Source organism: Idiotropiscis lumnitzeri, chromosome 4, assembly GCF_059441095.1.
Source record: "Idiotropiscis lumnitzeri isolate Australia: NSW breed Sydney's pygmy pipehorse chromosome 4, RoL_Ilum_1.0, whole genome shotgun sequence".
NCBI classification, from domain to species: Eukaryota; Metazoa; Chordata; class Actinopteri; order Syngnathiformes; family Syngnathidae; genus Idiotropiscis; species Idiotropiscis lumnitzeri.
Window position 1 is genome coordinate 21,967,326 of NC_142394.1, and position 24,800 is coordinate 21,992,125.

Consider the following 24,800-nt stretch of genomic DNA (forward strand, 5'->3'; position numbering starts at 1 on the left):
TGTAAATATATCTAAATAGTCTAAATCTGTTAGTGATCCATTCACCTCACAGATATGGCAAATCGAGATGCTGATTACACAGAATGTTAATATTTTTTAAACAAGTTCGTTTTTTTATTCATTTTTATATACTCATTGTTTTGTACTATACAGGTCATTCATACTGTTGATGATATAGTAAATAGCAATTACAAGCACACCCTCATTAGAAGCCAACCACCCTCACAGACATGCATTAGGCACACACCCTCTGTCACGCTTCTTGACCACGCACGCATACCCACACTCATCGGTACATCATAACAAAAAGATAAAAATGTAAAACTTTTTTTTTAGAACCACAAAATCCATATCCTCAGTGGTTACTACATTCACGTCCCATCATTGCTTAGTTTTAAAATGAATATAACATACGCTTAATGAAATGAGGGGGGGGGGGGAAAGCTGTAGAAACAATTACAAAAACAGGGAACGTGTAGACAAAGATCTGATCTAACCCTGTAATATTTCCAAATGTCTACGAAAAATGAAAGTATGATGAAAGTGGGAGACAAGTGAGCAAGTCAATTGGTCGTCTGGCATGATTTTGTTTGTTTGTTTGCAACTAGATTTAGAGGCTTCAAGTTTTTCTATTCAGTCAGGCAAATTAAAGAGGAGATTTTCAGGTTACAAGGGTACAGAATTGATCAAGGCAAAACAAGCTTGTGTCATTAAAAAAATGGGTATACTGCTCACTTTATGGCACACGATGATAAAGCAAAATTAAAAAAACATAAAAACAAAATTTGGAGGCAATGTCACGTGTTCTTGTGAGTTTTGTCTCCCATTTCTCTTCCCTGTGCGCTTTGAAACTGGGCGACTGCCTTGAAATGCCACTGAACTAGAAAACAAAGGGGGAGGACCATGAAAGGGGATATGTTACGCCAAACCAAACAGTGAGGAGATTGTGACCATGAGCGTAATACTGAGGGGCGGTGAAACTCACAGAGTTCCTGCTGCATACGTCGTCAACCAATGATGCAACCCACGTACACAACAATAGGCGTCACAGTAGGTGTTAGTCATCGCGTTCATTTTTTTTTTTTGCATCGGATCACACACTCACGCTAGTTAGTCCAGTCATGAATGCAAAAAAACCCGAAAACATTTGAACACTGCTCTCACTCCCTGATCTCATACACACACACACACACACACCCACACACATACATACACACACAAAAGCCATCATTCTTGGCAGTCCTCCGTGCGCCACTTTAAGAAGTCCTCCTTCCTTGCATCCGGTTTGATTTGGTTGCGCATGCCGCCGAGCAAATTGGAGGTGGCTTCCGAAGCCACGATGAGCGGTCGAACCACGGTGGGCGGGATCTGCCGCAGTACGCCACCCACTGCGCCAGGAAGACCTTTCTGTTCGTGCCCGCGGGACGCTACATCGCAAAGGGTCTGAGCTGTGTCGATCACTCCCTAAAGAGGGAAACAAGCAGATGTCTTTATAAGAACAAAACTACTAATTGGAACGTTTCAATTTATTTGGAACCAATAAGGCGCCAGGATACTTCAGAGAAGATAACAAGATGGTCCAAGCTTCCAAAATATATTCTCGAATCATTTTACCTGTATGTAAATTATGACCTGCATTTTGTCCCCTTACATCACATTAACATCTTTTTTCAACTGACATTTCACTCATAACTATATTAGTAGAGAAGAATTTTTCAACTTGGTCAAATGAAATTTTATGTTTACTAGAAGTGCCATCAAATAAGGTGCAGTCTTTTGCTTCCTGGTCGTTACGTGTGACTTCTTGGTGAACTGTCCTATAACGGCCCCTCACCTCTCTGACGGTGTCGTACGCCTTGGCGACGCCCTCTCGGAGGTCGGCGGGCTGGGCAGCGCGGCGCGGCCGACTGGAAGGGACCCGGCCCTCTGTGATGGTGAAGCGGTTTAAGGGAGGCGTTGGAGACAGGATGTCGTACACCGTCTCGGCGGTGGCCTGCAAAATTGGAGCGTGCCGCAGCTGACTTCAAAAGACTGAACTTTATTGATCCCAGAGGCAGAGTGGAAACACATGTGAGATTGTGGTCGTGAGATGTGGTTTCAAATGGCCGTGGTTACACTCGTACACATAAAGGACACAGTGGGGTCAATTTGCCTTGTGATGAACTCTAATAGAGACGGCATGTGTTGTAGTGGTGAGCTTTGTGAGCCTTGCAGTCAAGTGGCCCTAGGTTGCAACTTTGAAACTTAAGTCTACATGTGCCCTATGATTGTCCGGTGACCAGTCCCGGATGTATGTGGCGTTCAGATACCTGAATGGCCTGCACCAGCCTGTTGCTAAGCTCTAGAGCAGCAGACGCCGTCGAAGTGCCGAAGGAGGCGGCCCCTCTCTGGAGACCTCGGATAATCCGCCCGTCTTTCCTGTACTGCTCGATGGGCAGCCAGAAGAGATCTCTCACCCCATGGACTGGGTGAAAGAAAAAAAAATCAACAATGAATAAACTGTGAGATGACATGTAAATCATTTAAAATATGCACTCACAAAGCTGGACAACAGAGTGCATGGGGCCGACGCCTCCCAGAATGCCCGGCAGCTGATTCTTCCTGATGTCGGTCAGCCATTCAGTGACGGCGTACTGGATCACTTTGTCAACACCCAACAGGCTGGATAGGAGGGGCCGGGGGTATGATTATTGAGGCCATACGGGAATATATACATTCGAATCACAATGCATTTGTTTTTTAAATAACATGGGTGAAGCACAATTCCCAATAAAAAATGTTTGTCTATTTCATTCTCATAAAAAGCCTGCATACATACAACTATGCACATATTTCTGAATAAAATGACCATTTGAACTATGATTTGTCCTGTCGCACTCGAATATTAACAATGAATCTACCCGTGTCGACAGCAGAGCCTCTTCAGCTTCAGCTCAGAACAATTCAACTGAGCCAGACCGATCAGAATCCCTGCAAAGGTTCCCTGTGAAAGCAGAGCACGGTTACTATGAGAATGATTTCAATACACGGGACAGTCAGCATAAACATAGAAACTGTGTGCAAAAAATACCTGTTCGATGACCACGTGCTTGCCGTGATAGTCCAGCCAGATAGGCACTTCAGAGGTGAAACGAAATTCGCTGCGAGACACATGAGCGAGAAGCAGCATTACAATGATGTTGGTCCTCCGGGTTAAATTTCGGTGTGATTTAAACTGTGCTTGTTCATACCGGAAGTAGATTGGCTGCTCGGAGGAGGAGGTAGAGCCGGCTGAGGAGGAGCTCTGCTCGCTGTGAGTAGTTTCTACTGAAGCTGTGAGATCCAGCCCAAGACTGCCGCCTGCCTCCACTTCTTCCGGCGCTTTCTGAGAGGGGTCCGCTTTCACTACAGGGGCAAATAACAAAGGCGAAAGACACCACTTACAGTAAAAGGTTTACCCGACTGTGGCAAACATTTGTGAGGTCCATTGATGGAGTGTACCTTCAGATGCAGGGTCCACAGGCAGGTAGGGGTTCACAGAACAGGCTAGATTGCTGAAGAAGTCCTTCAAGAAGAATAATGCATCCTGGACAGAAGAAGAACAACAAAAAAGAGATTGTGTTAGAATTGCCTAAATTAAAGGTGGAACTATTATAAAAACATACAAAACTTGAAATAATACATCAGCGAAATTATCTACTAATGCAGCAGGAATTTAGAAGCCTTTAAAAAGTTAAACATTAGCTGAGGAAAAAAAGAAATCAGATTACAACCCTTTGAAACATTTTTTTATAAACTCAAATTGCCATTTTTTCCAGACTAAAATGTGGATAAAAGTGTTTGTTTTGTACCTGGTCAATGTTAAGTCTGAGTGGCAGCAGGCTGACTCGGAGGCAACACTCTGGACCACCAAGTCCGGAATCAGGACATACTTGCAGGGCCTTTATGGTCAACTAATCCAAAGTAAATAAATATTTAGATGCCATATTGGGAATGGGGACTTTGTAGAGGTCATAAGACAACTCACCATGTTGGAATGGGCTCTTCGGGGCATGCTCTCACTTGTGTACAGGTACAGGAACTTGTTAATTTGCGAAGAGGCCAGGCGGTCGCGGACCTCCAGCTCCTGGACGATGAAAACCTGTCTGGAGATGGGCTGCTCCCCTCCCGGACTGACCCCGACGGACAACGAGGCATCACCGTCTTGTCCCACCACCGGCACCGGGTAGGACTCGTGCTGGAAAGACACCTGGAGAACAGAAACGGGACAAAGATGATGGATGTTGGTTTACTTAGGCTGGATTTACACAGCGCGTCCAAGTGCCCAATTCCAATTTGATGTCTATATTGGACTTTTTTTTGTATTTCCTGGTAATCTGCTGCATGTCTTTCACATTCCTGCTATATTGCAGTTTTTTGGGGTGGAATGTATATATCTAATCTGTGCGTGAACGCTGCAGTTGGAATGTCAGATATCAGATATCGCATCGCATTTTTATCCAAATTTTTAATGGTATCTCAAGGAAATCTATTTATTGGTTACAAAACACTTGAATGTGCAATACACACCTTAGTAAGTTGGATCTCCATGAGGAGACCGTGCTGACGGCCGCTGCCTCCAGCCCACCTCCACGAGTTCTGAGGACGAGAGGAACCAGCCGAGCGAGATGGCGAACTTCGGGCACCAGACGGGACGGAACGACCCCTGGAAGTAGAAGGAAGGTAATAAAATGAATCTCATGATTCATCCAAATGTCCAAGATGATCTGTGTGCTGGAGCTATTGAATCTCATTAGAATCTCTTTGCAACGACAATCGTGCCATCGATTAATTGGCTAAAATTGATTTTGTGTTATTAAACAAAAGCATTACAAAATGTGCACATGACGTGCAGGTATTACTTTTGTCCACTCTGGGTCGCAATTCTCACGTTCTACGCTGTACTATCTGTGACTTTGAATGTTTACCTTTAGACAGGTAAGTGAAGTGTGCATCAGTGAACGAGAGTGTAGACGCAAGTTGTGGCCATAGCAGCTCACGTACGAATGTATAATGTGTTTTGATACATTATTTCTCTCACAGGCAAACAATAGACATGACAACACTCCCTACCTACGTATCTTACCTATTTGTATGCTGGCCGTGTATAGACGAGGGCTTAGCACCAAAGTCCTTGCCGCCATAGAGATGCCACACCACAGATATCTCCCGCAGCACCACTCGACTTTGAGGCACAGGGAAGCGGCTGGGAGCGCGGAGCAGGTCGGAGCTTCCTCGCGGCCTCGAAAAGTGGCTGTCCTTCACGTGGATGGGACCCTCGGCCAACACCGTCACCACGGGCTCTCCGTCTCTGGGCTGTGAGATAACAACAACATCGCCATCATGACTCAGGAAAAGCAATACGGATTTACCGTGTGCGTGAAAGGTGCTATGCGAAAAGAAAATTGGTAACTTGACAAAGCAAATGATCAATATTATGCATGACAACTAACTGTAGTGGTTGGTGGAAACAGTGCGTTCATAATGTAGCTATGTCATTGCATCAGACACTCACAGCAATGCCCATGCCAGGAGCCTCCAGGATGCAGAAGTCATCGTTGTCAGTGGAGCCTTCCGAACTTCCTTCTTCCATCATCATGTCTGCCTGAGCCTCTGTTGCCGTGGCAACCAGACCATCAAGCTCAGAGTCCTCCTCCTCTTCCTCCAGCACGGAGAGGTCGTGCCTGGAGCCCTCACCGGGGAACAGGTAAACCGAGACGGGCGAGCCTCTCGGCATGGAGGGTGAGCCTGCGCAAAAGACACACAATCCCGGGGTTCCATCAGCATCTGTATGCAAAACTGTGACGTCATAAAATAGCTCTGCAGGACCTGGATCTATCCTCTCGTCCTGGTGGCTCTTGTCGGTGTCTATTAAGGCATCAGTCAGATCACACTGGTTGATCTCAGCGGTTTCAGCAGCAGGGCAGGTTAGCACAGACGCGGGGCTCTCAGACAGCTAACAACAAAGACAAAATAACATCACACGGTTTTCCTTGACATAATTTATTGTCAACTATATAGCCAAGGATTACTGGTAGCTTCTGGCCGGCTATTTCCGTGGGTGAGGTGTGTCGAGGAGGCGGATGCAGGTCACCCTGGGAGACGAGGTACTGCAGCATGTTGACCAGGGCGGCGCACGAATCGGCGCAAGCATGGACGTGAACGACGTTGTTGGAGCAGCGGAGCTCAAAAAGAGGCTGGGCCTGGAGAACAGAGGATGTTGAGGATGAGGGTGGCACACTAAATGATGTCATTGGTCCAAAGGTGAAGCAGTGTGTGTAATTAGTTTATTGTTGCGTTTTATTGGTCACCATATGTAGGTAAGCAGCATTTTTCTAAATAATACAACATAATTTATTGCAAACTATTTTGCAGAACCCAACTTGAGAACCAGTGCACTACTTCTTGTAGACTATTCAATTGTTGATTTAATTCGCAGCTCGGTGACTATGTGGGGGATAGAAATGAAAAAGGTCTTTAGTTGAGGAGTGCTCACCAGCTTGCCTGTGTCGCTTCCTTTCCACGTTGTGATGGCGAGCTCCAGCAAGTCAATGTCCAGAACACAAATGTAGTCTGTGTGACACAAAGAAACAAACAAAGAAATTTGTCTTCAATGTCTTTGACTTTAATCAAAGACGTTGCACAAAAATGCAATAACAATGACAGATTTCATTGAAAGCAGATTTTTTTTCAGGACAGCTCTTCTTTTGGATCCAATTGCAAGTCTACCCAATGTTGTGGCCGTTGGGTATACAGTGCATTCAAGGAGTATTCACAGTGCTTCCTTTTTCCACATGTTTTTTAACGCACCCTTCCTCAGGTCCACTACGTCGCTATCACATTTGTCGGAGAGGTAGAGGGCGGAGTCATCCAAGATGAATCTGAGCGAGATGATAAATAAAATAAACCTCACAACAAGCTTGTACTGCCATGTCAAGTTCAGACATCAGACGCCATGTTTTACCTGAGGTGGAAGGTGGCTGTGTCTACAATGATATTACTGGACAAAGAGAAGGACTCTGCAGTGAGCAACATTCGCAGCGGCAGATACAACGGCCTGGCGGGCACAGAGAAACAAGGCAGCCATGTTAAAAGAATTCAACAGGCGGTTGCGATTGGTTTAAGATTGGATGTAAACTGCAGGTCCAAGTGTACAATTCATATATCCATCAGGATTTTATAGCCCAATAAAAAAGTTCTGGTGATTACCTGTAGTCAACAGCACATGTAGCCAGGTGCGTATGAAGGACGGTGATGACAGCGGGTGCAGTGTATCCTAGAATTGGGTCGTCGATGACGTCCAGAAAGTCAACCAACTGGAACACAAATAAGACTGAATTCCCAGCTAAACATTTTTAAAGAACTTTTAAGCCTTAAAATACTACTCCCAAACGCTTGAATCACATTTAAATGTATTATTTGAAAACTTTAGGGATCTAGCCGGACCGCCATAGGTGAATTGCATATAGCGGGGAATATAATGGTTTTAAAGGTCCAGTTCAACAAGAGTTACCTGTTCGTGCCAGCTGTGATTGGTTTGCGTCACGTAATGCCGCATGGTGGCGCCCTGAAGTCGAAGGGCAACAAGGAATTCCTAGCAGGAGACAAAGTGACACCCGTTTAAATTCAGCGCTCAGACAAGTGGATGATGATTCCTGTGTGCCAAGAGGACGCACCTTGACCTTCCTTTGTGGCTCCAGAGTGATTTTAATGGCTGTGGATAACATCTGTGGCGCCGCCTCCCTCCCACTCACGCTGCTGACTCCCAACTCGGTGGGGTAGATGGTGGGGTCCAAGTACTTTGGGGAAGTGAAGTTGGGCATTTCTATCCGTGGCGGAATAGCTGTGTCTTTCACTACAGCTACAAAAAAAAAAGAAGAAAAGAGAAATTTCTCTTCATTGCATTATTTAGAAGGAATCTGTTTTGTATAACACTTTCATTAGGGTTGCAGATAAGCTGCTGTGAACGTTTTACTTCACGATGCCAGTGGCATTTAGGGCTGCACATGATAGTTATGTTGGATTGATATCAGGCGATGCTTGAGAAAACCCGCCCGCCGTGATAAAATGTATCCATACCTTTATGGTACAGCTCCACTCGTTGACTCTCCAGACACAAGAAACTGAGATTTGGATCATTTTGGTGCTGTGCTACACTGAACATCTTTCCTCCTTCCAAGTCAAGCACAATTTCTCCATGACTCTGGTCCTCCTGTGTTCATTCCAGCAATCAAAGCACCCTTTAGTTAATTACTTCATTTGCTGTGATAAAACCTTTCAGCCACCCGATTTACCTTCTTGTCTGTTCTGGCTTGAAGGCGACCTTTGCCAATGACGACAGTGAGGGAGAGGAGGCTGAGGTTGTGGTTGGGGTTGTGCTGCAGCGCAGACTTTGTCCTTCCCGATGGTTCATTGGCCAAGTAAAACTGAGGCTCATCCTCCTCCGAGTCGGAGTCTTTTCCACCAAGAATAGATACAGGAGAATGTCCATATTTGAGGCAAACTTTTAATTCTGGCACAACTATGAACTTGCTCACTACAACACCAAAGCACTAAATAGTGAGAATTTCGGTATTGTGGCAGTTTTACACAATCTCAAGATGGGACAGTCGTACCTAACGTTGAGGCAGAGGAATGCATGTTTAACGGTGAAATACTTTCAAAAATAACCCACCGAGTCGAAAAGCAGACTTGCAGAGTTGAAACTGGTCGTGCTGTTGGTGACTGTGCGTGGGGCTGTGGGCTGAGGAGGGGGCAGGGGGAGGCGGCTCCCACATCAACAGGTCATTATTGATCCTGCGCAAAGGAGTTAGGTCTTACTAATGATGGTAGCAAAAAAATAAAAACATTGAGAGCATGGGGAAAAAAAGTCAACAACCTGAAATGCAATGTCTGAGCGCAGAAACAAATTTTTCACATCATTATGGTCTTTCTCTGATATGACTGTGAAAACCATGTAAAGGTATATAATCACCTCATCATAATTATTACACAACTCTGCAGGTGATTGTTGACACAAAACACAAGCAGATAATGGATACAACCACAATACCTGTTGTAGATGCTTTGGAAAGCTTGCTTGCTGGGCAGAAGGATGTAGGCCAGCGGAAAGCGAATATCAACAGCACACTGAGACTGAGCCACACACTGGGCCTGAAACTGACTCATCTCCTCAGGGTCGGCTGGGATCACCATCTATAGAATCAGGGGTGAAGGAACCAGTCAAGCATTGTTTCACAGTTAAGTCCATGAGGGGGTGACGTACCTCCTCCGTCTCAAACATGGTGCGGTTGGAGGAGAACGGGGAGCTGGTTTTGTCGTTGAGCTCACAATGGCTTTCGAAGAAGGCGGCTCCCAGATCTTGGGCGAGGCCCAGGTTCAAGCCAGCCAGACCCGCGGCTGGTCCCTGCGTCTCACCTCCACGCACTCGTACTGATAACCTAACACATGGGCATTTCAAGTTGAGAGTCAACTCGGTAAATGGGGAAAAATACAGAAAAGTGGTTTGTGTGTAAACGAGGGGTTGGACGAGTTTGGACACAATTGCGATTAAAGTCCAGTCGACGAAGAATTACAGAGATGTCGATATTTTTGCTTTGCAATAATCGACTGTACCGACACAGACGACGGACTGCTCATACACCAGATTTACACAGTACATATACAGCGCATCAGAGAAAAAAAATTCTCTTGCATGGTGTGCTTTTCACAACTTGATCAAAGAGTGTAACATGTCTTCGTTCTGGGCCCAGCACAGTAACAGGTTCAGGTGGGAATTTGTGATGATTCCAAATAATCTGTAAAGGCTCTGTAAAGTGAAGATAATAATGATGACCACTCACCTTGGCAGAGAGTCATGGCTCTTATTCACTCTGATGCACGGGAATGAGCCTCCCTCCCAGCCCTCGTATGACCCTGATGGAAAAACAACAACAGAAAAAAAGAAGTATGGGTAGGTGTAGCTAATTTAAAGCGGTGAAAATAGCTTCTTGATTTTAAATACATTGCCGTTCTGGAACGCAACTTATGCTTGAATGTTGCAATTTGTATTCTAATTTCCTGCTAATTTATATTACACCACATGGAAAGCGCTTTGTGACAGCTCCAGCTGTTGTGAAATGCGCTAAATAAATAAAGCTGTATTGTATTGTATGTTGTGGCCAGAGAGTGCAGCACTTGATGAATTAAACTACAAGGTCACGCATGCTCTCACCATGCAGGTCAGTAAAGGAGGCTTCCAGCAGCTGGGTGAGGCAGGGGGCCGAGAGATGACCCTGGTTGGCCTGCCCGCTCTGGAGGTCCGGCGCTTCCTGGTGCCTGAGCTCGAGTTCGGTCAGCTCCAACACCAACGTCTCCTCTCTGACCGCCCTCTGGCTCACGGGCTGGCGCTCAGAGGCGGGCCGCAGGTCCGGAATGGGGAAACGAAGTCTGAGGACGGCGTGCGGGGCCAGGAGGGAGAAGGAGGAGTACATCTCACTGCTCTGAGTCTGAAAGGGGATGACAAAATGATGACAAACGGAGAGTGTTGGCCGCACAGGGGAAATCGCAGAGTCTGATCACACCTGAAGGCTGTCGGGTCCAGACGGCTTTGCAGGACAGCAACCGAAGGCATTGCTTAAGTTCCCCAGTCGGCTCAGGATATCCAAGTCCAACTCGGTGCTGAGATCTTCCAACTCCACTCGCACCACGCTGTCACGCCGCACCACCCGCTGTTTACCCTGCGATCATTTACAAGAATGGAACATTTATCATGTCGCGCGAACATTTTACATTAAAAAGAAAAGTCTTGGCACGTCACCAATCAAAAATGTCATGGAAAGTAAATACGGGAACAGTAATCCCTCGAAATATTGCGTTTCACCGATCATGTTGTAGCTATAATGCTGATTTTTCAGTTGAAAATTTTCTTTTTTGTGTGTGTTGAAATATGTTTACAATGTGTTTAAAAAAAGTGTTTTAATAAATTCCAATACAATTGGTATTTAATGGTCTTGAAAAACAATTTTGGACAATTTTATATAATTTCTATATTGACACATTTTCAAGTACATTTGTTAAATACAGTTCAAATGTATTCAACTTTTGAGTACAATAAATTTGCATTAAAATTCGGGGAACTGTTAGTTTTGAAAGATGTATTCAAGTTATGTGCAATATAGTTTACTTGAATCACTGTTGTGCAGTTTTTGAATTTCTGCATAGTGTTATGAAATAAAGATGATTTGATCTCAATTTACCCATAAATGTACTTCACCCAGTATGAAATCTGGGCCTGTTTAGTTGAACACCAACAGGTTAATTGTATCTACTGCGATCTAGTGGAGGTGCATTTAATTGTTCAGCCTGTCGCTGAATGTCGCTGGCAAAGAAATGATACATTCCACTGATTTCTCCTGGCACACTCATGTAGCGGTTGAAAATCACTGTACTCGTGTGTATGAGCGTGTCTGAATACCTTCCTAAGGTGTTTCTCAGTGAGGCTGTAATGCAGGTGGGCACACGGTCTGGCTGCGACTCCCACGGTGAACATGCTGGCTTTCTGGAACTGGAGCAACTAGAAAAGAGATGGACCAAAATGTTTATTATAACTGCATTCTTGCCACAAATTCAGGATTCTATTCTCACAACATTACTACTTTGTTGACGCAGCATGGCGACTTTTTCCATGAAATGTCACTTGCCTGTCTGACATACCTGCAAAATAACCACTTTGACCCCGTTTATTGTTCGTTTTGAATGTTCTCTTACCTCGCTGTACTGAGGTTTGCTATTTTCCCAGAGGCACTCCAACATTTCTAGTCTGCTGAAGGAAACGTCGGAGGTCACCGCTCGACTGTGGCGTCTCCCGCTGCGCATCTCACAGGAAACTTGCACCGCTGCCCCCGTCACTCTGAGGGGAGACGCTGTGTTCAGAGCACAGCTAACTGCAGAATCTTTATATAGTGAACCGCTGTTCATAATGGGGAAAACGTTGCAGATCCACCCGCACACGATATAAAGAGCCCAAATAAAGCCTCTTATTTATATAGTGTGAACCCTCCTATATACCTCACATGTACAATTATGAATACACACTTTGGAAACACATTTTAAATCCTGTACCTTTGAACACACGCAAAAAATTGCAAGCTTAAAATGTGTGGGCAATACCTACTTAGTATGAGCTATGAATACCCTAAAAATCGAAGTAAGATAGTAATTCTTAAAAGTGAAGCGCCTTAGACAATAGATGGATGGATGGTACGTGGGCTCTCTCTAGTGGTGCGTGAAAGAAAAATCACTGAATTAAATTTTCAAACTGCATTTTATATGCAATACGATCTACAGCATCATTGCTTAGGTAAAGTTTTTTAATTTGCCACTTAAACGCAGTTTTTATTGTTCTAACTGCATTATGTTACAGTGGTTTACAATAATATTAAATATACATTTTTAGGAATAAATTCTCTGTCTTGTTTTTGATGAAACACTACTGCGGTACTCTATTTTAATGTTAGTCATTTTGGTAGTACTTGGCGAGTCCAATATATTTTTAAAAGGTATTTTAAAAAGTTTGAAAAACACTGGCCTAAAGTATGGCCTCACATATTGTATGCGGAGGACAAACCGGAAATACAGCATTCTCACTAGCAAAAATTGGCATTCTGTCCGAGGGACGTAACGGTCCGTTTTTTTTTTTTTTTAAAGGACGGCCTGAAGTGGGTTCTTGTCCGATCCCTAACCGGGTCAAGTATCGTGTGTATAGAATTCAAATATTTGCCCCTTCAAAACATTTAAAAACAATTTTTATGTTTTTAATTTTTTGTTTTATTTTTTGTCGCTCCCATTTCCCCCCGTATTTTGTGGAAAATGCATGTCTAATGTTTATACCCAATTTTTTAAGATTTTTTTTCCCCCAGCACATTTCAATGGGCATCAATTATATGGCGGCGTTCACTATTCATGGGATGGCCTGGTCCCTATTCCCCACGAAGAGTGACAGTACTAAAGAAAAAAATACATGTAAAAAAACATAAGTAGAAAGGCCCCTCAAAAAAATCTACAAAGGATGGTGATGAACCACACTACAACGGGGGAACTGCATGATGGAGGTGTTCATGTTTTCCTACCTGAGGTGCGAGTGAGGGCAGGCCTTGGCAAACCCGCCTCTCAGGTGGTGAAAGTCTCTCTCGCCAAACATGCTGTCCTTAAAAGAGGCGAGTTCTTGGAAGAACACCTGGGACATATGGGCCAATGAGGAGGCGCCGTCCATCTTGGAGGGCGGGTCCTCCTGCAGCATGGTTAGAGTGAGGCCGCCCAGAGTCAGACGCAGCAAGGCATCTGGTTTCAGCTGTTCTGCATTGGCACTTTGAGCACGACCTACACGGGGGTTTGGACAGAGGGGGGACATGATGTTAACTGAACACATTGCACTTCCTGTATTTATTCTGAGTATTCATTTTTTAGAGAACTTTTCACTTTTACATCCATTCGTTTTAAACTACTAGTAGATATGCGCACATTTCACATCTTACTTTGTCATTACAGGAGCTTTTTTTTTACCTCCACAGATGACAAAACCACATTGAACCCAAGTATCTGTATTTGAACTTGAGTACAGCGTGTGAGAATCATTGTAGTCTCTGGCGGTCAGTGCAGTTGACGTTACCTCTGATTCGATGGCTGGTCTGTGGTAGACTGGAGAGACAACCTGCTACTGGGTAACGTCTGGGACAGCTCATGAGGCCCTAGGAGGGGAAACCCAACTGACTCAAAACAATTGTGATAGTTACATTTCAAATCTAAGGGTTATGACTCTGCCATTATGAGAACTAGATTATTATTATTATTACATATAGTTAAAATGGGCATTTTGCTTATTTTGGAATCTAAACACTAAACAAAAGTCTTTAATCTGCCAACAGTAAAACACTACTATGTGAGAACCACTAATGACCGCCAGCATTTTTAAAACTGCTACTGGATGCCTGAAGCAATAATGTAACAAAAAAAATAACAATAGAAATGAAATAAATAAATAAATAAATAAAACCCCATACTAATTTCCATATGTATTGCTGTGGAAATACTCCGGCACTGTAGATATTCTTGGATATTCTAATGGTGCAGCTTTCACTGTACACTAGGACACACACATTAACTGTGCTGATAAGAACTGATGACACTGAATAATAATGCAATCACATAACAACACGTAGGTTTTAGAAAAGGCAACGCTTCCTGGAAAGGAGGGACTGGCACTGTTTTATAACCCATTATCTCATAAGGGGGATGCCGGACTTCCTGATCCCACGGGAGATGGAGGTATGACCCAGCGCTGCTGTTTGTCCTTTTCTATTTGTTTTATTAAATACTCAAAGACAAATTGGATGAGAAAAAAATTGTCTAGATCAGGCGTGGGCAGACTACAGCCTGGGGGCCACATGCGGCCCGTTAAACGTTTTAATCCAGCCCGTCGAATTTGAAGAAAATTAAATGAATAAACCATGTTAATGTTTTATTTTTTTAATACTGTGGTTTTTCAAAGACATTTTATTGTAATGCTTTTGTTCACTTTCATTTCAAATTAAATGTAGTTTTTTTCTCAGATGAGGTGAGGTTCCCTCAACACTCCATCCATCTACTCCTGGTCCGGCCCCTCTGTCAAATTTTAGAAACCCATTGTGGCTCGTCAATCAAAAAGTTTGCCCACCCCTGATCTAGATAGATAAAAGATTATCTAAAAGGATTATCTAAAGAAACGACAATTTGCCCCAAAAAATCCCAACTCACTCCATCCAGTTTGAAAGTATAAAACGTTTGGAAAGGGTTCTGCACAAAATAAATACACAGAAACCAAAATTTGTGCTGTTTAGACCATCAGTACCCTTGTGGAATAACATTTTGGTGTCCAAACACCCCTCCCCCGCATGACTTGTACCTGTGCGGCAAGTGCTCCAGGCTGAGTGAGGCTGGCCAGACTGTGTGTGGAAGAGTCCATATCGCTGTCTGACAGCTCGCTGCCAGAACGCATGGATGTCACGCTGCTGCTCATCCCAGCCGGGCCCATGGAATAGAACATTTCTAAAAAGATAAACCACTTGACACATCACAGGGCCGCAATGCTATTTTGCAGTAGTAGACTTCTCTGTTTGATTAATACCTCCATTTTCCAGAGTGGTGACATAAGGCTCCAGATCGCACTCGGCATCCCAGTCCTTGTCTCTGGGACTGGACCCCAACTGCTTGCTGAGGTCTTCTTCGATCATACGCAGGTCGTCCGAGTCCAGCGGGCGGCTGCGCACACCTGCAGCCTTGGTCTCAGATTCTAGAGGAAAGAGAGGAACACGCTAAACGTGATGCCGACTCAATGAGTGCAATTTGGGCATATGCACATGCAGGTTGTTACCAATCAGTTTCAAAACGTGCATGAAATAAATTTGCTGAGTAAATTAAGATAGTGAGATGAAGCCCATACCTGTTTCGATGCAAAGAGCTGACAGCAGGTCAGTCAGGTGAGTTATCTGAGCCGGGGTCAACAGCATGTGGACACAGCCCACCTTCCCATCCAACTCAAACTGGTCATCAGACATGAGACAACTTAATGTGCAAGGTAAACGACACTAACATGATCATCATTATTTCACTCTCTTCAGTGTTTTAACTTTACATTTGAGCCACTACAGTGGGCTAACTCCATTTTGTTACTTTGCATTGCAGTTCTGTGACTCCGCTTTAAGGATCACTCAAGAAATGTACTTGTACTAAGTGGAATTATGGGCTTCCCCTGTATGTGAAAATTGGAACTAAAGCATTCAATTGAAATATCCATCCATCCATTTTTTTCACAAATGACAACTAAATTGAGTCTTGTGACTGGTGCTGTGCTGTGAGATTTTTCGAATGGAAAATATATAAGTAGCTAGCCTCGATAAAGTTTGGGTTAAATGTTGCTAAATACACAACAAAGAAACACACCTTTGGTCCGGGCAGCATGTCATTCTGCTTCAGCTTGACTGTGGTCTCGATGAAACCGGAGCAACTGCCTATGAGCAGCGGCTGAGACAGAGGAGGCTTCAGAGGCTTCCCCTTTTCTTCCACCTGCTCATCTTCATCACTTTCCTCCTCCTCTTCTCCCTCGTCGGCAGTAGCTGACTCCGGCTTTTTCTCCTCAGGAACTTCCTAGATGGAGGAGGGAGAATTTTGGGAGGGGGGCATAATTTAGTGAAGCACTACAGCCCAAACTAGCCAGTCGCAGGGCACACACGGACACCGTCACTGAGTGGGAAAAAGTCATTTTGTCTTCAATTTTTTTGAGTGAGGTAGAATCCCCCTAACAAGTCAAAATTTACTTGTAAAAGTTCACATTTAAGATTTTTTAAAATACTTTTTTTAAAATACTCTTTTCAATTGTATATCTTCAATTTAAGACATCTTGGGCAATGCAACACATGCACTCAAACATATACAAAAAACAAAAAAGATAATTATCTTACAACATTTCCCCCCCCCCCATGTCCGCTTGGGGTTGCACTCAGTCCTAACCTCCCATGAAAGTGATGAATAGAAAAGCAAGCCAATGAAAACCAGTAATCCAAGCACTAACTGAGCGTGCCATCTTGTGCCGTGTGACCCGCCAAATAAATTCCTTCCATGTGTGACATTCGGAACATCGTATCTCGGGACCACTACACATTGAGGACAGTCTGTTACCTGCTCCGCGCCCATGCTGTCGTAGAAGAGCTGAACAGCGCTCAGTTGGAGGATCTTGTGCAGGAAGGCGGGCGGCTGGTGGATGTCAACAGGCACGGCAGTCTGGTTGGATGGGTCGCGCACCGCTTCGTCAAAGTACTGCAACCTGGAAAAGATCATCAAGGACACCATAAATCTCTAGTGATTGATTCAGTTTTCACACAGAGAGCCTGAAGCACATTGTCAACATGCCAAAACTACAAAACAAGGCTCAGCAGAGTCAGAGAAGGGCTTGTTCAAATATAAAATATTCACTATTGTGCCATTTAAATTATTTAAGACACACAATAAGATGCTTTCAGTTCAAACATAAGAATGTTAAATTTAGAAAATGTGGAATAATTGAAGGGAGTTGTGCATTTCAGTGATAAGCCACAGTTAAATCATATACTGTGGCGACGTTCCACCTTTGAACACTGTCTCGCCACACAGCCTTAGTACGGTCCAAATCCTATTTGCAAATATTGTTTCTCTCAGGTTAGGCTGTTAAATGTTTTACCACACAAGAGGAGATGATGAGCAAACAACAAGCAGCAGCCATGAACGTACGTGCATAAAAAGAGAAAAGCTAAACTTGTTGAACGCGCTGCAGCCTTGTTTGTTTTGACGATTCCTCATTTGAATTTATGTGCCACATTCTGATTACGTTTACAGTTCCCCTTTACTGAGCCACAACAGACGGTGGCCGAGATATTCAAAACGCACGTGTGACTGTTATGTTCTAGAAAAAAAATATTACTAGATGGTGACAGCAACAAAAAAACAACTGGGAAAGAAAAAAAATGTGTTAGCTAGTGGTGAATTTTTATTTCGTCTCATTAAACACGCAAACATACTTTTCAGAAGGCCAATTCCTAACTAATTTATATATTAAAAATAATTTATTGATTCTTATGCAATGTTGTGATTTCGTGAGATGGTGAATTTGGGGTTTTAGTATCCCGGAAGCAGAAATAATCAAAATGACACTAAATTAAAAAAACACATATGTTGTATTTCACTGTGTGTATAGTTAATCTGATAAATACTCACTTTTTGAATTGAACTTCTAAAATAATATTCTACCACAAAATTCTCTTTTCTTGAGCTGACCCTGTATACGAGGTTACTTGAACCTAAGAGAAGCCACATGATTTATCTCAGCAATTCAGTGAGGAACACAAAAGCAGTTTACCGTTTGATGTGCACCTCTAAGGCAACGCCTGTTTCCAGGTCCGGGGGCTGGTGCTCAATGCGTACGATGGTGTCCAGGAGGGTGACTTTAATACGACGAAGGACTGCGCGCACACACACAAACAAACGAGATGAGCAGTCATGTGTCTTAAGATGGGGGCGGAGGTTCAAGCATCGCTACTTGAAACCCACCCGTCTCGATGGTTTGCGCAAACATCTCCAGCCCCTCCAGCGGGGCCGGCGGCTCCTCTGACATTTCCGGGGGGTCCTTCAGGCACTCCTGGGCCAGCTGCATGCTTGAGGTCATGCTGGATGACCAGCTTTGCGAGTCCCAGCCGCCACCTGCGTACAACGCCACCATGACACAACATTACGTACACTTGCACAATCACAAGAGTTATAGAGATAATATAAATTCCATCTAAGTTCACACCGTTTAAATGTAGTTGTATAATTTTACCCTTATTATTTTATCAATCTAAACTGGCTTATCATACCCTCCAACGTCTTTATTTATGCTGTGTCAAAAATGTAAATTACAACTGAATGTGCTTACAAGATTATTCAATTATGTGAAGAAATATGATAACAAATAGTTAAGCATAGACAAAAAGAGACAAATAGGCAAACGTGGATAACATGGGATGAGACAATTTACGCTTTTTAAGGCAAACTTATAAAACATATGGGCAGCTAACATGTTTATATCGTTGCCAGGACTTTGTGGTCAAATCTTCCTATTTTAGGGAGAAGCTAAGTTTAGCCTGGGTTGTTAGTGGAAGTCAGAGTTTTTATATAATGAGCATTTCCGGTGTATTTATTAGAAACTGAATCATCTGTGAGCCAAAATGTCTTTGAGCATGCCATTCTGCACTTCCACTTCACTGTTAAGAGAACAGTGAAGCTAATTTTCATAATCACTGCTTCCACACTGACTATTAACTTCGTGCATGCACAGGACGTACTCAACTAGGCTTAGCCATGATCCAGTGCCACTTTCAAGCAATGGCCGGACTACACAGTCTCAAACACCAGGATGCAGAAGCATCTACATCCCTGACAGATGTGCCACACCGGCCTTCATTTCAAAGCCAAAGGGTAGAGCTAAGCGGTATGATTACAAAAATTGGCACAGACTGGATACAAATACACCTGGTAGCAATTTTATTTGTGAAAAACATGCATGATAAGTCTTTTTGCACTGAAGCCGACTCACCGATACGGTACTTGGGTCTGCATGTTATCTGGAGACCGGACACTTCCAAGGTGCAGTGGTCGGTGAGCAAAGCTTGCCATGGAATGGTCACCGTGATGCTGCTCACAAAGCCGTCCACTATCTCCAGGGGAGCACCCAGGTTCTCCAGAAACTCATTGACAGCCTAAACATATGAGAAACATGTGACATAAATGCTTGCAGAAAAAGAAACATGAGTGCTACTCTAAATCACGTTTTTCGTTAGCATAAATATGGTCATTTGCGGTGATGAATAGGTGAATTATTACACAAGCTGTTAACATGAGTGAATGGTACACCATCTGTAGGGTTTTGGTGTCGCCAGATTGTATAGAAATCTTGCCACGTCGTGTGGAAATTCACCTAACTGAACAGGCTAGATAGAAAGATAGACAAGAGTGAGCAGTGGTGATCTGCATTTCCCACAAGAGTGTTTCCTCGAAGAAATGCGAGCTGTTCTGCGAGAGTATGACGTTGGAGATCGTTGTTGTTGAACATTGGCGGCGGTGTTGCGAAACAGCTAAGTCAGAGTGGGTGAAACAAAAAAAAACACTCTCGCGGCACACCGTGATGGTGGCTGGCCACCTTTCCGAACACTTACCCACACGTCGAGGTTGATCTCCTTGATGACCCCGCTGCCATTGTACAGATCCAAGCCCAGTTGCTCCAAACTCAGGCGCTCCTGTAAAAAGTGGCCGAGATAGTGCTGGAGGAGGTACCGACAGGCCCGCTTCTTGATGGAGCCCGACCAGGGGAAGAGCCAGCGAGACATGGGCCCAGCGAGAGCGGGGGTGAGGGAGCGAGAAGAGGTGGCGGAGGAGAACGAGTACGACCGCAGTCCTCGGGAAACTGCATAACAGGCGAACGCGAGAGGGAGCAGAAGCAGGAATTAGCCACAGCTAGCTGCGGGGGGCTAAGGAAGGGGCAAAACGTAACTCCACTTCTCCCAGGCTCGACATAAAAACTCGAGAGGAGAAAAAAAAAGATATCCTTTGTACGCGACGAGACTTTCCCCGAGACTACGACTCGCTTGCTAGGCCACCGGTCCGTCGCATTGTCGGCTCATGTTTTCGACGTGTTTTGGGTCGCAATGGAGCGACAGATCCTGGTGGTTAGTGTCTTTCTCTTGTTTCAGGGGTTGTTTATTGTTATCATACGCCAACTGACGGTATGGCGAAGACGTCTGCGTCATCGTGACGCGACCCGGAAACGGGGAGCGTAAACAGACGTGCGACGCCATCTTTGTAGGGGCAGTTAAAGAAACTTTATTTAACATACCAATTAACAGAACAATCACGCCTCCTTATTCGTTTGAAGTAAATTGACACTTAAGTAAATAACTAAATATATATAATCGAATCACGTGATTAATATTCTTATTTGTTTCCTCTTCTGGGGAGTCCAACCGCAACTGCATACATCTTGAGCCCTCCAACAGGCTACTGGTGGAACAGCCAGTGGCTAACATATGGTCAGGTACTATTTTATTATTAGAAATTATGTTATATCTTTATCATATACGCCACGTAGTTACAGCTACACGTGTGTTTCTTTAAGTACAAATGCTTTAAATATCAAGGATATTTTAAAATATTTTTCCAAAGCCGTGTTCTTGCACTGTAAGTTTTTGTTGTTCTTTTTAGTAATTTTAGTAACTTCTTATTTATTTTTTGAATTAACTGAATTATATTGTCATAAAACATGTTACATGTGTTTTTTCTGTTCCATTATATGTAAAAATTCCTTGCCTTGCCTTTTATGTGTTTTGGAAATAAAGTTGAGTTGAGCATTGGGCCATCATGAGGAGAAATTGAGATTCAGAAAACTTTATTTCTTTGAAATGTATTCATTCTTGCAGGTGTGGATTACAACACAAAATAACGTAAATAAAAATTAAGTAAAGGCATAAATAAGTACAACGGGTGTGGTGGAAACTCCACATTGATTTACACAATACATTTACTTTATTGCATTGATAAATACCTATTAGATGCATTGTTTTTATTACAGTAGAACAATACAATAAGATACACGCAATACAATTTATGTATCTTATAAATTTACAATTTGGAGGTTGAGGTTCAGAAATCATTCTAAATTGTCTCCCTTCATCATACCACCACACCATTTGTTTTCTATTTTAATCAGACACGATGGAACATAACAGAAAACAGCAAGATTTTATGAAACATTTTCATAAAAACATACAACAGTATCAACACCAACAACAACAAAATGAGCAGCAGCCACCATGGGCTCCTTTAACGAGATTATAATCACCATGACACACCTTCAATAGTATTCAAGGTAGGCCGTGGATTGCAGTATAATCTGGGATTTGGTGACTCAGTGCTGAGTGGTGTGAAACGCCAATGGGACGACCCTGAAAATACACCACATTTTGTGTGTGTGTGGGAGGGTGGGGGGTTACATATGGGAGTGTTATGTAATAATCAGTCAGAACAGTCTACCAATTATAGATGTGTAGTATAAGGAATAATATGTAGAAGAGAAAGTTTTCCATATGTTGGTTGAGCCCTATTAGGTCATTTGTAATGAGTGTCTGGTGTCTTCTTTATCATTTAATTTCAGATTCAATATTACGACAATAATATATTACAGAAAGTTTGGGTCCATGAAGAACCATCTTTAGTAAAGAAAAAATAATTCAGTCTGACAAATGGAGAGAGAGAACTCCTCCAACTCTTCAACTGTGTGTGAACGCCTAAGCTCATCTCATCCGCCATTCTTTCTCCTGACAGGATTACCCTTCTATCTATTGTCAATCCCCAAACTCACACACTAACAGCGGGAGCGAGGGAGTTGGGTTGAGGAGCTTCATGGAGGCCTGCAGGTCATCGCGCTACTAGCAAGTGGAGTTCTGTCAGGAACACCGTGTTGTCATTGGCAGGTTGGTGAATACAAGGTAGGCGGACACCCATGATTGATTTCAGTTTCCACTCTACTATATGATGACTCAGAACTCATAAAGGGGACATTTCACCAGATCAAACTGAAAATTGTTCTTCTGAAACATTTTTCCCAGATGTTTCCATGGTCTGCCGTCTTCTCCCTGGAGCCTAAAGTGCCAGGCCAGCGCACAACTGAAGAGATGGTCACCAACACGCTGATGCTGGAGCTGGGCGCCATGGTGAAGCGCACCGAGCGCATCCGCTTGGAACGGGCCGCCGAGGGCCGTCGCAGCCGACGTAGCAGCAGTTGCAGTTCATCTGCAGGAGCGGACTACAGTTGGCTGGCTAGCACGCCCAACCCGCAACCTTACCAGCTGACGCCTAATGACCTGCTGGAGTTGCAGGACCTCTGCGCCAAGGTGCCGCCCGCCCACTGCGGCCCTGTCATTGTCAGGTGAGAGACAGATGTGAACAGTATTCGGTCGTTGCAGGGGATAGGGTCAGAGCAAACAGTAAAAAAAAAAATATATATATATATATATATATTATCTGTCATTTACGCCACCCTAAAAACGTTTGTAATTGCCTATATAAATTGTTTATACTACTGATGACAACTGATGATAATTTATAATTGATGTATCAAGTACACTGGTCAAAAGCTAATTTAAATCAGTGAGGGCTTTCTGTCCTTAAATGTATTGATGTTGACATAACAAAATGTCTTTCATTTTTTTTAAAGTTTTAAAGCATATCAGGTTTTTCAGATAGTTTTATTTGGCAATCAATTGGGAGACTAATCTGTTATTTGAATTTTATTCCGCCAAATATCGGAATCCACGTCAACCTAAAAAAAAAATCATATCGGTCTGGCCTTAATTGAGATGTTTGAGATGTTCAGCTCCTCTTCCATCTTATCAGTACGGCGCAAGTTTTAGTCTTTCTTTGCAGAGGATAACGAATATTTGATAATGTAAGTCTACAATATGCTCTCATTTGTGTTCAATGCTTGTTGCTTAAATCGTTAAAGCCCCGCTATGTTGATGCTAATTAGTATTAGCATTAAGCTAGCAGACGAAAAGAAAAGTCGTTTTTTTTTTTGTTTGTTTTTTTCAAAGCATCCATCTTCTTGCTTGCATGACTTGAAGACTCTTAATTCCCACAACAGGTTCAGGAGGCTGGTGTCCCAGATGGAGCCGGAGGTCTACGAGGTCCCACGTCTGTTTCGCTCGGCGCTGCGGGACTGCCTGGACGAGATCGCAGGAGGAGGAGGAGGAGGAGTGCAACACAATATGCTGATGAAGGAGCAGCGTAGCAAGAGCCTCTCCTTCGTCACATTTCGCAGCAAGTTCCGAACAGGCTACTTCTGTAGGGGGAGCGGCCCGAGGGGCTCCAGGGGCGACTTGCAGCAGCAGGTGGATTGGTCGGATGAGGAGCAAGAGGAGGAGGAAGATGATGGAGCGAAACGGGAGCAAGAAGCCATCAGGGCTCGCGCCAGGAAGGGGAGGAGCAGGAGTATGCCGGACATCGCACCTTTGGAACAAAGTGCGCAAGGATGAGGAATGTGATGAAGATGATAAAGGTCGAGATGGTGCAATGAGATGGAGAAGAAATGATCAAAAATACAGTAGGAGGGATCGGGTCAGAGTATTATTAACACGAGTCTACGTTGGACTCTAGACATTTATAAAGAAATAGATATGCAGCAGGTTTTGTTTATGAATAAATACTCTGATCAACTTTTTTTAAAATCAGAGATTTAAGTAAACTTTTGTGGATGAGTTTTGGTTGTGGATTCCAAATCAGCTCTTGTTTTCTCTCGAACACATATGGTATATAATAATTTAAGGGTTAGGTTCAGCAACAGGTAGTTTTTTAAATAGATTTAAGTTACAAAACTGAAAATTTAATACATGAAAAATGAAATGAAAAAAGTATGCATTTTTAAACCACTGTCAAAAATACGTTTTGAGAGACATAACGCCATCTCGGATTAAAATTTACTGTCGACCTTTGATATCTGATCAAATTGAATGTTTAGTGACTAAACGTTCGTCAGTCGCAGAGCTTTTGGTTTTAGTTTGTTAAATTTATTTGCATAAATGGTACCGAAATGCTTGGAGAAATGAGAATAAAATACATATTCAGTATATTGAGATGATACATATGTAATACAAAAAAACAATTGCAATGCTATATCTAGATATTTTATACTATTAAAACATTGACATCATATAAATATATGCATATTATACGTATGTATATATACTTAAAAGACTTGTATCTAGTAACAATTTTGTATATATATATATATGTATGTATATATATACATACACATAAATATATATAGTAACTTAGGACAAATAAAATCAAAATTATTTATAATACATATTTAATATATTTAATTTCTTCATAGCAATTTTAATAGATACAAATATAAACACATTGGCTGATACACTTCATTGTGTACAGTGATGTTCAACACCACTCCATACAAATCCAGTAATATCAAAACAAATTTTGTATCATAAAGGTGCCTGAATGACATTTTGCTGCGTACTTTAGAGTAACTTGGGCTAGAAGTCAGTGTTATCACATGCTTGAACAAATCAGCTTTTGTTACTGAATAAAACCATTTCTCAATATATGGCCGTTTTTATTACAGATCGCACACTAACTGAAACACAAGCCTCACCTGTCTAATGATATCAATGCTGACTAATCGTCTTACC

At 43.1% G+C, this 24,800-nt stretch overlaps 2 protein-coding genes across 2 annotated transcripts; one reads left to right on the forward strand and one right to left on the reverse strand.

Annotated features, from left to right (window-relative positions):
- Positions 1 to 447: 447 nt before the first annotated feature.
- On the reverse strand, positions 448 to 20,336 carry atg2a (autophagy related 2A). Its single transcript, XM_088292560.1, has 42 exons — positions 19,758 to 20,336; positions 19,139 to 19,301; positions 18,115 to 18,264; positions 17,924 to 18,026; positions 16,711 to 16,855; positions 15,976 to 16,179; positions 15,476 to 15,575; positions 15,161 to 15,325; positions 14,939 to 15,081; positions 13,667 to 13,745; positions 13,128 to 13,377; positions 11,767 to 11,908; positions 11,474 to 11,572; positions 10,581 to 10,736; positions 10,232 to 10,505; positions 9,861 to 9,933; positions 9,284 to 9,458; positions 9,071 to 9,213; positions 8,693 to 8,814; positions 8,313 to 8,473; positions 8,098 to 8,230; positions 7,695 to 7,879; positions 7,532 to 7,612; positions 7,228 to 7,334; positions 6,983 to 7,075; positions 6,829 to 6,899; positions 6,515 to 6,591; positions 6,051 to 6,221; positions 5,848 to 5,974; positions 5,534 to 5,766; positions 5,105 to 5,334; positions 4,549 to 4,684; positions 4,007 to 4,228; positions 3,831 to 3,932; positions 3,481 to 3,565; positions 3,231 to 3,384; positions 3,071 to 3,140; positions 2,901 to 2,983; positions 2,540 to 2,661; positions 2,310 to 2,464; positions 1,835 to 1,993; positions 448 to 1,464 (listed from the first exon to the last, which is right to left on the reverse strand). The coding sequence occupies exons 1-42, from the start codon at positions 19,926 to 19,928 to the stop codon at positions 1,228 to 1,230; spliced, it is 6,051 nt and encodes a 2,016-aa protein (XP_088148686.1). The 5' UTR covers positions 19,929 to 20,336; the 3' UTR covers positions 448 to 1,227.
- LOC148338565 (protein RD3) lies at positions 19,729 to 24,772 on the forward strand. Its single transcript, XM_088292559.1, has 4 exons — positions 19,729 to 20,016; positions 21,919 to 22,082; positions 22,203 to 22,522; positions 23,237 to 24,772. Exons 3-4 carry the CDS (start codon positions 22,203 to 22,205, stop codon positions 23,625 to 23,627), a joined length of 711 nt encoding a protein of 236 aa, XP_088148685.1. The 5' UTR covers positions 19,729 to 20,016; positions 21,919 to 22,082; the 3' UTR covers positions 23,628 to 24,772.
- Positions 24,773 to 24,800: the final 28 nt, after the last annotated feature.

Bases quoted from the DNA above. Each gene is read 5' to 3' on its own strand.
- LOC148338565 (XM_088292559.1), top strand. From the start codon at position 22,203: ATGTTTCCATGGTCTGCCGTCTTCTCCCTGGAGCCTAAAGTGCCAGGC. The intron at 22,523-23,236 runs GTGAGAGACAGA...TTCCCACAACAG, and splicing joins TGCGGCCCTGTCATTGTCAG to GTTCAGGAGGCTGGTGTCCC.
- atg2a (XM_088292560.1), bottom strand. From the start codon at position 19,928: ATGTCTCGCTGGCTCTTCCCCTGGTCGGGCTCCATCAAGAAGCGGGCC. The intron at 9,459-9,860 runs GTGAGTGGTCAT...CCCATGTGTTAG, and splicing joins AGCCATGACTCTCTGCCAAG to GTTATCAGTACGAGTGCGTG. The intron at 4,685-5,104 runs GTAAGATACGTA...TTCTACTTCCAG, and splicing joins CACGGCCAGCATACAAATAG to GGGTCGTTCCGTCCCGTCTG.